This window comes from Hevea brasiliensis, chromosome 12 (assembly GCF_030052815.1).
Source record: "Hevea brasiliensis isolate MT/VB/25A 57/8 chromosome 12, ASM3005281v1, whole genome shotgun sequence".
In the NCBI taxonomy this organism is placed as follows: Eukaryota; Viridiplantae; Streptophyta; class Magnoliopsida; order Malpighiales; family Euphorbiaceae; genus Hevea; species Hevea brasiliensis.
The window spans coordinates 10525262-10538639 of NC_079504.1; the positions used below are offsets into that span (position 1 = coordinate 10525262).

General features: G+C 32.5%; 2 protein-coding genes across 11 annotated transcripts; both read left to right on the forward strand.

The window, feature by feature from the left end:
- The first annotated feature begins 731 nt into the window (after positions 1-731).
- LOC131171317 (uncharacterized) lies at positions 732-4150 on the forward strand. Of its 10 annotated transcripts, none has more exons than XM_058131051.1 (8): positions 736-958; positions 1052-1173; positions 1570-1668; positions 1816-2015; positions 2262-2311; positions 2470-2532; positions 2894-2940; positions 3413-4150. In XM_058131051.1, the coding sequence occupies exons 6-8, from the start codon at positions 2474-2476 to the stop codon at positions 4081-4083; spliced, it is 777 nt and encodes a 258-aa protein (XP_057987034.1). In that variant the 5' UTR covers positions 736-958; positions 1052-1173; positions 1570-1668; positions 1816-2015; positions 2262-2311; positions 2470-2473; the 3' UTR covers positions 4084-4150. The 10 variants fall into 10 exon arrangements, 9 of the variants coding, with proteins under 9 accessions (XP_057987034.1, XP_057987039.1, XP_057987037.1 ...); XM_058131056.1 differs by having other exon boundaries at positions 2296-2311; XM_058131054.1 differs by having other exon boundaries at positions 1580-1668.
- A 7575-nt stretch (positions 4151-11725) lies between these two features.
- On the forward strand, positions 11726-13285 carry LOC131171319 (uncharacterized). Its single transcript, XM_058131061.1, has 3 exons — positions 11726-12225; positions 12790-12911; positions 13022-13285. The coding sequence occupies exons 1-3, from the start codon at positions 11860-11862 to the stop codon at positions 13170-13172; spliced, it is 639 nt and encodes a 212-aa protein (XP_057987044.1). The 5' UTR covers positions 11726-11859; the 3' UTR covers positions 13173-13285.
- Positions 13286-13378: the final 93 nt, after the last annotated feature.

A 13378-nucleotide genomic window follows, 5' to 3' on the forward strand; every position in this document is an offset into this window, starting at 1 on the left:
AATTTTCAATTATTTAGTAAATGTTTATAATTTTTCTTTATCTTTTAACTAACTTTAATTAACAGAAGAATTAATGAGTAATCGGAGAGATTAAACAGCTCTCCCCCATTATTTATCTCAAATTACAAATTACTTTTTTTTTAAATAATAGTTTATTAGCTCTGTTTTTTTTCTGACATTTAAAGCTTTTGGATAATAGTTAAAAAAATTAAATTATTTAAATTATAATAAAATTTTCTATAATTTAATTTAATCATTATTTATATGATCTAATTAAGAAAGAGGTGATAAGTTGAATTATGGAAAATTATAAAAATAATTATTATATTTAGTAAACATAAATATAAAATTAAAAAAAATTAATTTATGCACCTTAATATTTTTAAAGTGACAAATAATCTTGAATAAAATAATTTTAAAAATGATAAATAAAAATAGACTAATAATATGGATTGAAAAATAATTTTAATTTAAAAATTTATTAATTTTAAAAATAATTTAATCACATAAATTACTTAATTTTAATAGAGCAATATATATTAGAAAAAAAAACTATGTAAAATTTATTGTTTTATTTATATTAATTATATTTTTCTAATTTATATGAAAATAAAAAAAAATTAATTTTATGGAACATGGAGTGTTTTTTTTTTTAATAAATTAATTAAATTATTAATTTTATTAAAACACAGAATAAAAAAAAAAAGTTGAATTCTCGAGATGGGAAAAAAGAATCCCCTCCCTCCAATAATTTCTCTCTCTCTTGATCACATTCCCTTTGCTTTGCACCCTACCTTTCTGATTCTCACTCAAAAAATCCCAATTCCTTAAAATGATTCTGATTCAGAAAACAATAGCGAAGACTCCAGCCTTAAGAATGTTCTCTTAATTACTGAACCAGTCGGGATACCAATAAATATACTTAATTACTGCATTATGTGTTTGCCTGGTGATTTATGTCTGTGAATTCACATCCTGATCCATAGTTGTTATTAATATTGTGACAATTAATTCATCCAGTTCTCTCTCTAACTCGTTTCTCGTTTTACAGTCAGGTTCTTCTTCGGGCAAGCCGAAGTTCCGTTTCCGGTGGGCTCTTGATTCTATTTATAGGGAGATGATGGGATATATTTATTGACATATTCTATAATATATTTGAGAGAATATTTCTTGGTGAGATATTCCTCTAACAAGTATATTCTTGTGGTGATTATTTTATGTTGTATCACTGTTTTTCAACTATGTTTTACAGAGGAATTATTAGGTGCACCCGGTGCACATACACCTTCTCTCACAATCATGTGGGACCCACTTCCTATACAATAGGAAGGACCCACTTTCTGTGAGAGAGGGAGCACTATTTTTTAGTGCACCGGGTGTACTCAATAATTAGCCTGTTTTACAGTTTTCTTGTACATCATTTGCGTTTTCTGGTTGCAACCTTGTTGGTCCCCAATAAATTTCACCCAGATCATCTTTTAACTGTTATGTTTATGCACTTATCTTTTTATTTTAGAGCTATAATACTTTCATAATAGCCAACAAAAAATTAAATGTATCACCATTTAGTTCCGCCCAGGCCAATACTTCGGTGTGTCGAAATGGAGCTGCTGTGAAGGAAAGATTTGGGGTGTCGCAATCCACTTTAGACTTACAACTCCTTAAATGGTTTGTTAATTTACATTCACTTTTTCAGCAGCAATGCATGAATTTATCTTTTGTTTTCTTGCTCATGGTTATGTAACCAATAGAGCTTATAAACTGAAAAAGCATTTAGAATATAATAATCTATGATATATGGAGAATTTCCTGCAGATCACAAGAAAGTCCTTTAGAAATTTCCCAGCATCGACATTGTAAAACCCCAGCAGCCCTTCCCAACAGTAAAATGGTGCAAGAGATAGACAGCAAAGTGATTGAAGTGTTACCCATTCCATATGAGGATATTTCTCAGGCAGCTACTGAAGCATCTGATAAGTTTGTTTACGAGGACAGTACAGTTGCCTATGGTCAAGGTCAACTTAAATTCTTAAACCCTTGATTTTCTTTGAGGATGTGGATGTTATCTTTTCTGAATATCGTGGTTTTATTAGTGCAATACAACGAATTTCTGGTAAAGTAAAGTGGCTTGTGATACTGACCAGCAATAGTAAGAGGGTTTACTGGTTGAAACTTAAAATTGCTTTGTTGCCACTTGACATTTTGTATGTTTTGGCATGTCTTTTTTCTTGTTGTTAACTGTCATTGTGGTAATTTACTAGGTGAGAAACCCGTTCTTCCTGACAATTTGGACAGGCTAGATCTGTACGTGGTATGTGGTTCTAGTTCATTCTGATTTTTCATAACTAGATTTTGTACTGCCTTAAATTAATTTTTTCATCATTCACAAGGGTTGCTCTGCAGCCTGCAATCTGCAGAGAAAGTTAGTGTTCAATATCATCTAATAAGCAATTAATTGAATTTTGCCAGAGAGATGTCAGGAAAATCATTATGCATCTACAGTTCTGGTGTCAGTGAACAATTAAGAAAAAGGTTAAATCCTGCATCTTATCCATGTGCTATAAGCGCTTGTTATATATATACCGTTGTTGATGTTGTTTGGATCCATGGACCTTAAAAGGAAGTTCAGTAAATTGCTCCAGTGATAGTGACCTAAAACTTATATAAAGGATTAAAAAGAAAAAAAAAAAGAACACTATCAGCGTTGCCCATTGCTGTTGAAAGTTTTACGGCTTAGTTTACGGCCATGTAAATATTATTGAGCAAAAGGCAATCTTTTTGTTTAGTTGGGAAGTTGAAAATCTTGATGAGGACTGCACTTATGGATGCGCTTTGGTTGCAAATTCACTCAGTCAAGCACTAATTGTCAAGAAATTCTCTTTCTAATATGCAGAATACAGTTGAGGAAACAGCAAATGGGAGCAAGTTGTCTTAAGCAGAGTAAGCTTATTTAAATTGGAAACTTTACTTCAAGGAGTCGGTGATTAAATTTCTATTTCCTATTAGTTTAGGAAAGTATAGAAACTAAAAACCATGGAGAAATGAATCTATTTCCATCCCATTATGAATCATTTGTTTTCTACTATCTAATAGTTTAGGAAATTGTAGAAACCATGGAGAAATGAATCTATTTCCTTCCCATTATGCAGCATTGTTGGGAATGTGTTTATCGCAACTTCCAACCGAAATTAACCTTTTCTTATGTATAAATTCATAAATTTTGTGAAGAATGCATTTTTTAATTAATTCTGAGGTTTTGATATGTGCGTCTAGAGTCTCTCCTTAGAAAGGTGCAAATCAAAGGAACTATAAATTGAAGCACACAATTTACATGCATAAATAGCTTGTTCAACCCTGGATCTTGTATCAGAGCAAGAGAAGGACTTACCAAAATCTTTCTGTTACTGCACAGGTAATGAAGTAAGGAGACTTTTCAGCCTGATTCCATTTAGTCTTGAAGACAGGTATCAGATATTGCCAAAGATGATCCCTTGGGATTTCCCTTCTTGGCTTTCTGAACTAGTTGAGAAGGAGATCACAATGTTATTATGCATGATGGAAAAAAGTGGTGTCTTCACCGAGGTCATTGAAGATAAATTTGATGATAAAGATATTCAGAACTATTTCGAGAAGCATATTTATGAAATAGACAGTATAGAAGCCAAGAAGAAAGCAATGTTAAGCAAGAATTGCTTTGATCATGATTCGATTCTTCAAACACCCCAGTTCCATTCTTTCGGAGAAGCAGCAAGAGAACTTCTGATTCTGAAGGTAATGACAGAGTGCCAAGAAGTCCTGACAAGGATATTGGCATTGAATTTTTCCTTGAAAATGATGACGAATTTTCCTCCCGTCATCCAACCATGCAAAAAGGCCGATGCTCATCAACTGACCTGCAACTTTGTTCCGAGTCAGAAACTGGAAGAAAGCCATTATCTATGTTCAGAAACGGTAGTTCACTTAAATGTAAAATACAAGTGCATATCAGTTGATTTATCATATGTGCCAGAATTATCATATGTTCTTGGGACTGAAAATAATGATGGAACAAAACTATTATTTGGTAAGGTATCTTGCGCCTAAGTGGCCAGGCAGAAATTTTAGAAGAAGCTTCAGTGAGTAATGAATTCAGATAAAACATATTGCCCAATGATGCTGACAATTTTGATTAAAGCTATGCCCAAATTGCATAAAGATTCTGACTTGGTAGGTGGTACTTGCGATGTGATTCTAGTGTCATCTCATGAAGAGGTGGAAGATTCTCAAAATGATCTTATAGAATCCATCACGAGAACATCAGCTGATGGATAAGTCTAGCTGTAGACATCTAGTTGCTGCAGAACACAAATATTCTTCTGGAATCTTGAAACTTGGTTGTGGGATGAGCAATGTGATTTCAGAAGCTTAACTATTGCAGACATGTCAATTGGTCCTCTGCATATTCATTCCATGTCAGTATATTTTTGTAAGATTATTTGCAATTGCCAATGGTTTTTTTCTGATGAATTAGATGCATTCAAGTGGTGTAACAAGCAGCTGCAGCTGGCATCAACAATTCAGCAGCATGGATTTTGCTTATATGCCAAACAAATTGCTGCTGCAGGGTTAAAAATGGGCAACAAAAGCACCGTGGATATGACCTGGGAGATGCTGTCCACCACTCACAAGATGAAAGTTAATAGTTCACGAGGAGAAAATATTAATGCTAAGACCTTACACGTTGGGCTGGAATGAGCCGGGGGTCACAGCGATGGGTTACCTTATCAGGAAATGACTGTAAGGTCAGTCCTAACCCTACTTTTGAACCAAAAAATGTGACGCCGAGATCCTAATGACTATTGCGAACCTAGTGAAAAAGTGAAAATTACAGAAAAGAGCTAATAAGTAAGTCAAATAATTAGGTCAGAGATCCGGAAGAAATATTAAATTACTTACAAACCGGGTCAACCAGTGAGAGGCAAATTGGTCAATTCACCCCTACAGGTGACTCCTAATCCAACTATCCAATAAAATCGGAGAAATGAAAATTTCATAATAGAAAATTAAATTAAAGAACTATGGAAAAATTTTAAAAAAAGAAAAAAGAATAATGACATCACTCCACTTTTATCATCATGACATCATAATAATTTTTAATTATTTAAAATTTTGAACAAGTCAAAAATGAGATAAATAACAAAATAAAAGAAAAAAAATGGGTATCCTTTTTCATTTTCTTGCCGTCCACCCTCTCCTCACTTTCTCTTTCTAATTTTCCTCCATGAAAGCTTAATTTTCAAGCTCTCTAAACTCCCCAATTAGCCATAAACCCCCAAATTAGCCATAAATTCTCCAAATTCTCCACTAAAACCTTATTATTACAAGTAGACAAGAAGATTTAAGAAGGGATTGGGAAGGATAGTGGAGAGATTTGAAGATTGAGAATTCAAAGTAAATGTTAGTGAATATTCTCTTAAATTTCTATTTCAATTCATGTTGATATAGTTAAAATAATTTGGAAATTGAAGAAAAAGGAAACAAATTCATTTATATCTACACTTACATAAAATTCGGCCAGCCTAGTCCCTTAGGATTTTGATATTGTTTATGTAAATTAAACATGTAATTAGTCTTAATTAAGTATGTAGAAATAAGTTATACGCTTTAATTTCATTAATTGAAGAAATTGTGTAAATTAAGCTTCTTAAGTGTAGAAATTGAGAGAAAAATTGGACGAATTGGTCAAGTGATACAAATGACCTTAATTAAGGTTAGAAATGGTCACTTGGGACCAATTGTGATGTGTTTGAATTGGTAGAAACTTAATGCAATTCGGATTGGTTAAGGTTCCTAATCTGGTAGTTTGACCTAGGTCCCTTTGAGGGACCAAAACTGAAAATTTATCAATCTAATTGGTGTGAGGGTAATTGGGAATGAAAATAGACACATAATAACACATTTTTTATTTAGAAACTATGCTCAAAAAATGACATTAACATAGTAAATAATTAGGTCAAATCTGTGTAATATGCAATGCCACTGTACCAAAATGACCAAATGGCCATAACTTGGGCTATACAAGTCCAAATGACCTGATTTTTGTGGCATTGGAAAGGTATGACATAGCACTACAACTTTTATGAAGAATACCAACCCAAATTCTGTCCATAACCTAGTCATTTTGCCACCCAAATTTAGTTGTCCAAAACTATCAGAACCTAAACAAGTTTAGAAATTCTGTATAACACCAATCCGACCAACCTGATTCAAATGGCTATATCTTGGGCTTTAAAACTCCAAATGGAGTAATTTAAAAAGGAAATTAAAGATAAGACAATAAGAAACAACTTTGATGTATAACACTTAGCCAATTTCCCACAGCAACTTGACCAATAGAATAGTGCAAAACAAGGCACAAAAACTGAAAATTTTAAAATGATCTTAGGAGACCTAGAAATTTAAGGGACAACCAAAACCAACAAATTAGGCACTCAAAATGTGGTATATGGATATAACTGAAATTCTCATATCTATTAAGTATAAGAAAGTCAACATTTTAATATGAATAGTAACCTCGAAATACAAATTTTAAAGAACGTTAATTTAAGCATATTATGACTAGAAACAAGTAGATGTAAATTTATTGTTGAATTTATTATAAGTTGTAATACTAAAATACTGCAAATTATTTGTTTCAGTTGAAAAAAGTATGGAGAAAGGAAAGAAAACATCGAGTCAAAGTCTCGAGGCGACTTGCACGAGATTTGTGCACAACATAGAATTTTTCTGTAAATTTTCTTTGGCAAATTGTTTGAATGAATAAATTGTGACTTATTTGTATTGGAAAATTTTGATTTAATGGAACAATATGCTTTTGACCTAAATTGTTGAAAAATTTAGTGATATGTGATGAATTGCAAATAAATATTTATAAAATTGTTAAGATAGTTTTGAAACCACAGTGTCATGACCATATATTTGAATGCCTCAATAGCATGACTAGTGAGAGGAAATAGTTTTGAATTCCCTCTCTGACTGAAGTGTTGAGGTGTGTGCTAGTAGAAGAAGAAATTTGAATGGATACCCATAGTTTGAGCTAGCTAGCCTTTGTATGCCTCATAAGTTTCTGGCTATTGAGATGAACACTATATTGATAGCATGATATGACTGTGTATTTTTATAAAGTTTTGTTTTGTAACTCATGAAACGAAAATGCTTTGATTAAAATTTAAAATTGTGTTTTGCATCTATTTACTGACTTCATCATTATAATTGAATATTTGTGATTTAATTATGCACAAATGAGTATTTTTAGTATGTTGTATACCACTGAGTCATTGTACTCAACGATGGCTTTTTATTACTGTCGCAGGTAGAGAGACTAGTAAAGCAGCCGAGTGAGCTGCTGAGAATCATAGTACTACCTTTAGATCTTTTGTCGAGTATTACATTATACCCTTATTGTATATCTTTATTTTGATGTAAATGACTGTATTTACATTGTAAATTGGTCTTGAGCAATTTGTACAGAAACTGTAATAATATTATTTTTAGATTTTTCTGCTGCAAATTTATACTGATGAATGTAAATTAATTTTTTTTCTTTAATGGAATGTGAATGAAATTATTTAGCATTATTTTTGAAGATATTTGAGTTGAAAATTGACTTGAATTGTGGAGTTTAGAAAAAATTGTGATGAATTGAGTTATGATAGTGGTTGATTTTAGTGAAGTGCATAAATTGGAAGTGTTTTCTACAAGTGAAAATTTTTTGTTTTTCACAATTACAGTCGGCATTCTGCAGAAATTTTTTCAAAATTTGCGGACAAATAAAAATAAACAAAAATTTTACATAACTTTTAAACTTCAATTAAATGTTTTTAATGCCTGCTAGAAATACTCACCACTTTCAAAAAGTAAAAAAATTGTTTTAAAATCACTTGTAGTGTATTTAATGAGTTATCGGTAGACGGAGTTTTTCTCAATTACAGCCGGCACTCTGCCGAAATTTTTTCAAAATTTGTGAAAAAATAAAAATAGACAAAAATTTTACATAACTTTTAAACATCAATTAAATATTTTTAATGCCTGCTAGAAATGCTCACCACTTTCAAAAAATAAGAAAATTGTTTTAAAATCACTTGTAGTGTATTTAATGAGTTATCGGTAGACGAAGTCGGTAATTCATTAAGTATACTACGGGATCATGTTATGCTTTACAGAGGGATAAGGTATGACAGTCCTGCCAGAGAATGGGTTATTGCTAAATAGGTGCAACAATCATCCTCTTTTTTCTAACTTCTACTCATGCTTACACTTGATACATCATCTATACACCAACTTAAATGGTCAATGTGGATCACTTAGTAACAACTTGCATGAATATACATCTATTTCTTAGTATGTCTATAGATGGGGGTCAAGAATTACATAGCTGTTCTTACTCCTATAGAATGACATTTTGGAGCATAAAAGTTTCAGTTTTAAAAGAAGCATCAATTTCTCTTTGGATTTTGTTGTTGTAATTGTTGAAAATAGCATCAGTTAAAATATTTTTATCAAAAGCAATTTGGACAAAATCTCAAACAGCTCAAAAGCCATTTCTAACTGCTTTTAATTTGGAAAGAGCATCTGAAAGGATGCATTATTTATAAACAGTTTTGGAAGCAGTTCCAAATGGGCCATTGACCTTGCGAAATTTTTATGGCACATCTAAATTCACATGACAATTCTAAGTTTTTCCTTGGTTGTATGCATGCAGCTAGCTGAAGTTGCATCTTATCAATTTAATCCAGTCTGTAGTTCGTTCACGAGCATGTATGTCGATGAAATGTGATGCATTCTACGAACTTCTTTCTTCTGTGGAACACATATCAAGATCAGAAACTTCTCGTTTATCTCACGGCAACAGCAACAATAAAAGATGGAGGTAAGGATGTGGCAATAGACTAGGTTACTAGCAGTGCTAGATTTACTGTAACATGCAACCTCATTAACTTAAAACTTTTTTGGGAAATATAAATTGCTGTTAATTGATATTCAACATTCTTTTGCTGGGGACGAGCTGCTGGAAATAACTTGTGTACTGGCTCCCTAGTGCTATCTCCTGAAGAAATTTCATTGTTGGGTCAATCTAATATACACAGGGATGATTTGATCCCAGTCATCAGACATCAATATTAGATAGAAGGATATGATTCTATCATGAAAGAAAACTAATAGAGTACACACAATAACCTCTTTGTTAACTACATTGTAGTCATTGGCTGAATGCAGCTGCAGTAGCTTGTAGGGATGGAGGGTTAGTTTCTTGTAGTGTGATTTGCAGAAAGGAGTAAGCGTCAGAGTGGGTCTATGAGATTTCAATTTCCGAGTCCCAATCCAATCCAATTGTATAAAAAGGGCTCAATGTGGCTAACTCACTCTTCTGCTTAAGAATTTTCAGAATACGAAAATGAAATGTCCTAACAAAGTATGTATCTATAAAATAAAAGAATTGAGGGATGTTATGTTAGCCACCGGCCAATTACATAATTGAATTAGATTACATAAAAATTAGTAAAGAATTCAACAATTCACGAGACGCAAAGAAAGTTGATGCTGAATGCTAATTCGTCTGTATTATGGTGTGAGTATCTGTCTCATTTCCTTTTCTATTGGTCTTCCCCATTCAACACAAATAAATTTCTTTTGGGAAAATTTTAAATTATATCGAATTTATGTTAAATGTATCGATTTTTTATATAGAGAGAGAGAGAGATCAGAGAAGTGAAGACTTATTGAATCGTGATGTTAGAAAAATAAATTTTAAAATACTATTAATTGCCATCAAAAATACAAAATAATATCAATTAATTTTAATTTAATACCAAAATTATTTTTAAAATTATGAAATTTTAAATTTTAATCAAAATTAATTATAAAAAAATAACTATGCATAAATAATAATTAATACAGCTCAAATGAAAAATTAAAGATTTATTAGTTAAATAAATTTAAACCTTTATATTAATTATTTATTTTATCCAAAATTTTAAATTTTAAATAATTTAATTATAATTTTTATATAATTTTAAAAGAAGTATAATTAAATTATTAAAAATTAAAATATTTTAATATAATGAAAAACTAATAAAAAAACGTTTGGATTTATTTAACTATTAAATCAACATTAAAATATTATCATTGTTAAGTGAAGGGTATATTGGTAAATTAACGAGAAGTGGGTAGAATCAGCGAGTAAGGCGGGTGCAATAATTTTGAAGTACGACCTTCTGACACAGTTAACCAGAAAAGCTCAATTCACGATGGACCCAATTTCTGACATTTCCTTTCATTTTGGTAATTCCAATTAATTTTTATTTCCATTTACTATTCCTTTTTCCCCTAATATTTTTCTTTTAAAAAGAAAATAAATGATATTAGCCAATGGACTGTTCTGTGGCGACCACCACCACCTCTGCTGTGCTCTGCACTGCCACTGCTCTCTCTCTGTCTTGTGATTTGTGAAGAAGCAAAGCAACCAATAACAGTACTTTTTGGCTACTATACTAAAATGGCTTTGCTTTTTCCAATTTAATTTTTTATACATAAATATATTTACCTCTGTGAAGTTTGCTGTATTGCTTTTGAGCCAATGCTTCAAATTGGTGTTTCAAATTTTTAGGAAAAGTGGAAGTAATTGAAGCATTCAAGTATGTCACAGTGCAATTATTTTGATGCTTGTTTGCTATATCTATGCAATTTAATTTAATTTGAAGGATTGGGTTTTTTTTTTTATTTTAAAACTTACCCTAAATCTTAAACCTAGATTTCTAATTCTACAAAATTTTAAAATTACTGATCTAAAATAAAAATACTAGTTGCTTGTGCTGTCCATCAAATGTGCTGTAATAGTCAAGAGCATTGATCTTGATAGGACAAAAGAAGATCAAGTTACCAAAATTTGCACATTTTTCTGAGATAGCAGCTCAAACTGTTATTGTGCCCATTATTAGAAACTTATAAAATGGCCATTAATGGATGAGCAATATAGATGGCTGTCACCTGAAAAATGTCTACTCAAACCCCATTTATCAAGTATCATTTGGCATTAATAAAACGCAACACAAGAACCTAAGATTTATAAGTTTCTTTTACTCAAACTCAAAATCTTTTATAAATTGAGTTCAGCTAACATTTTTTAATTTTGGTTAAAACCCATAAACCAAACTAAATCAATTCTTCTTTTGTTATTTTTCCATTCAAATTTTTCATAATTGAATTCAGTTCAGTTTTATTAACAGAGAACTCAGTTTCAGAACACAACTCAATCAAACTATTTACAGCCTGACATACAAAGTCAAGTCAGACACATAAATTTTAACATTATCTCTGTAGATGATGTATAATATTGAAGAAGGATTTTAAGCACCGTATAAAAGCCTGACATTTTTGTAGTACAAAGAATCCTTTCTTTCATCATCACAATTCATATACTGACCAGAAGTTGCTTTCTCTCTCTCTCTCTGCAATATAAAGCCACACTTAGCCAGGGATTCCCGTGACTTTAACCTGCACAAGAGATAAAAATCATGGCTTTACATCAACTCTATCCCTCAACCCCTATGCCCAACACCTCTTCACTTGTCCCTCTCACATTTTCATCGTTTAATTATATTTTTTCTTTAAGTGGGTTTTTTTTTTTTTTTTTTTTTTTTTTTTCTAATCAAGGATCCTTTTTATCTGTATATTAAAACCAACACACAGGGCATAACTCCTTCTTGCCCTTGCAACCCCCTCCCTCTCTCTTTCTAGAGTAATAGCTTTCTATACTTGTTCATTTCTGCTATTGTACTATTACTGGCTGCTCTCTCTATAAAAAACAGATAGTGAAAGAAAATGACAAGCTCAGGCTCATTCTTAAGGCAGCTAAGTGGCAGAGAAGCTTGGAGAACAACATCCAGGAGGTGGGGTTGTAATAACAAGTATAGCACTGCTGCTGAAGGTTGTGAGAGGAGTTTTAATCAGATGGAGAGGCTTAACATGTATGGTGCTGAAAATGCTGGGTTGGGTATGAGAAAGAGAGTGATGGTAGTTGTGGATCACACCTCTCATTCCAAGCATGCAATGATGTGGGCACTTACTCACGCGGCTAACAAGGGTGACTTGCTCACTCTGCTTCACATTGTTCCTCCTGGGTCTGATTCTTCTTCTCCTTATCTTGCAAGTTCTCTTGGTTCTCTTTGCAAGGCTTCTAAACCTCAGGTATTAATAATAAGCCTTATTTATTTGCTCCTGAAGTTCATGACTTTCTTTATTTTTTTCATACCCTTTCTATTTCGAGTCATGGGTTCTGTAGATCAAGAAACAGAGAGCTAGCACAGATGGATCTTGACCCCTCTTGTGCACTAGCAGTGATCCCATGTCTCTGACAGTGTTTTCTTACTGAAGTGTTTGCTAGATCTTGCTTGGTCTTCCTCAGTTTTCCTCTTTCCCTGTCACTAGTGAGTGCTTTCTGCGAGAGGGAATTTTTACTCTCTTGGATTTTATTTTTCCTTTTTAACCATTTCTTTTTACGTGAGGTTATTTTCATTCTTGGTCAACTTTTTCTTTTTCTTTTAACGTTTTTATAATTCATTTCTGTTCTGCAATGAGGGAAAAGGGGAACAATTTCAGCACCCCATCAGTTTGTCTCTTCATTTTTTACTTCTGCTATAGATTGGCACGGGTGATGGGAGATTTTCAGCTACTTTATATCTTGTCTGTCTCTCAATAATATGTCAAAGATTTGTCACTTCAATTGATGATTCTAATGGTTTTATTATTCAGGTGGAAGTGGAAGCACTAGTAATCCAAGGGCCAAGGCTGGCCACAGTGATAAACCAAGTGAAGAAGCTAGATGTGTCTGTCCTGGTAGTGGGTCAGAAAAAACCCTCACCCCTTATCAATTGGTGGGTCCGAATCTCCAAATCTAGGCATCCCATTAATGTATTGGCCACCCTTTTAATCTTTCACAGCTCTAACACTAATAGTTAGTTTTTTCTTTTTGATTTTTTGGCAGCCTCTGTGGGACCAGCAGCAGTGAGGAGTTTGTGGAGCAGTGTATCAATAATGTCGATTGCCTGACCATTGGAGTGAACAAGCAAAGCAAAAGTGTGGGTGGCTACCTTATAAGCACCAGATGGAAGAAGAACTTCTGGCTTTTGGCTTAGTTCAAAGTTAATAACTTAAGTTAGATAAATGGGTTGTCGTTAGATCCTAGTCTCACTATTTGTAAAATGTAAACTACTAAGTGCTAACGAGATCGTCCTTTGTACCAATGAAATATCATGAGAATCTCTCTCCTCTAAGCTTCATAACCAACAGTAACTAAACATTATATGTAAAGGTATGCATTCTTACTTTAGTTCATCTAGCA

Coding starts and splice junctions, on each gene's coding strand:
- LOC131171317 (XM_058131050.1), top strand. CDS start 2,826: ATGCGCTTTGGTTGCAAATTCACTCAGTCAAGCACTAATTGTCAAGAA. Junction 2,941..3,412: donor AGCAAGTTGTCTTAAGCAGA/GTAAGCTTATTT, acceptor GTTACTGCACAG/GTAATGAAGTAAGGAGACTT.
- LOC131171319 (XM_058131061.1), top strand. CDS start 11,860: ATGACAAGCTCAGGCTCATTCTTAAGGCAGCTAAGTGGCAGAGAAGCT. Junction 12,226..12,789: donor GCAAGGCTTCTAAACCTCAG/GTATTAATAATA, acceptor TTTATTATTCAG/GTGGAAGTGGAAGCACTAGT. Junction 12,912..13,021: donor CCCTCACCCCTTATCAATTG/GTGGGTCCGAAT, acceptor ATTTTTTGGCAG/CCTCTGTGGGACCAGCAGCA.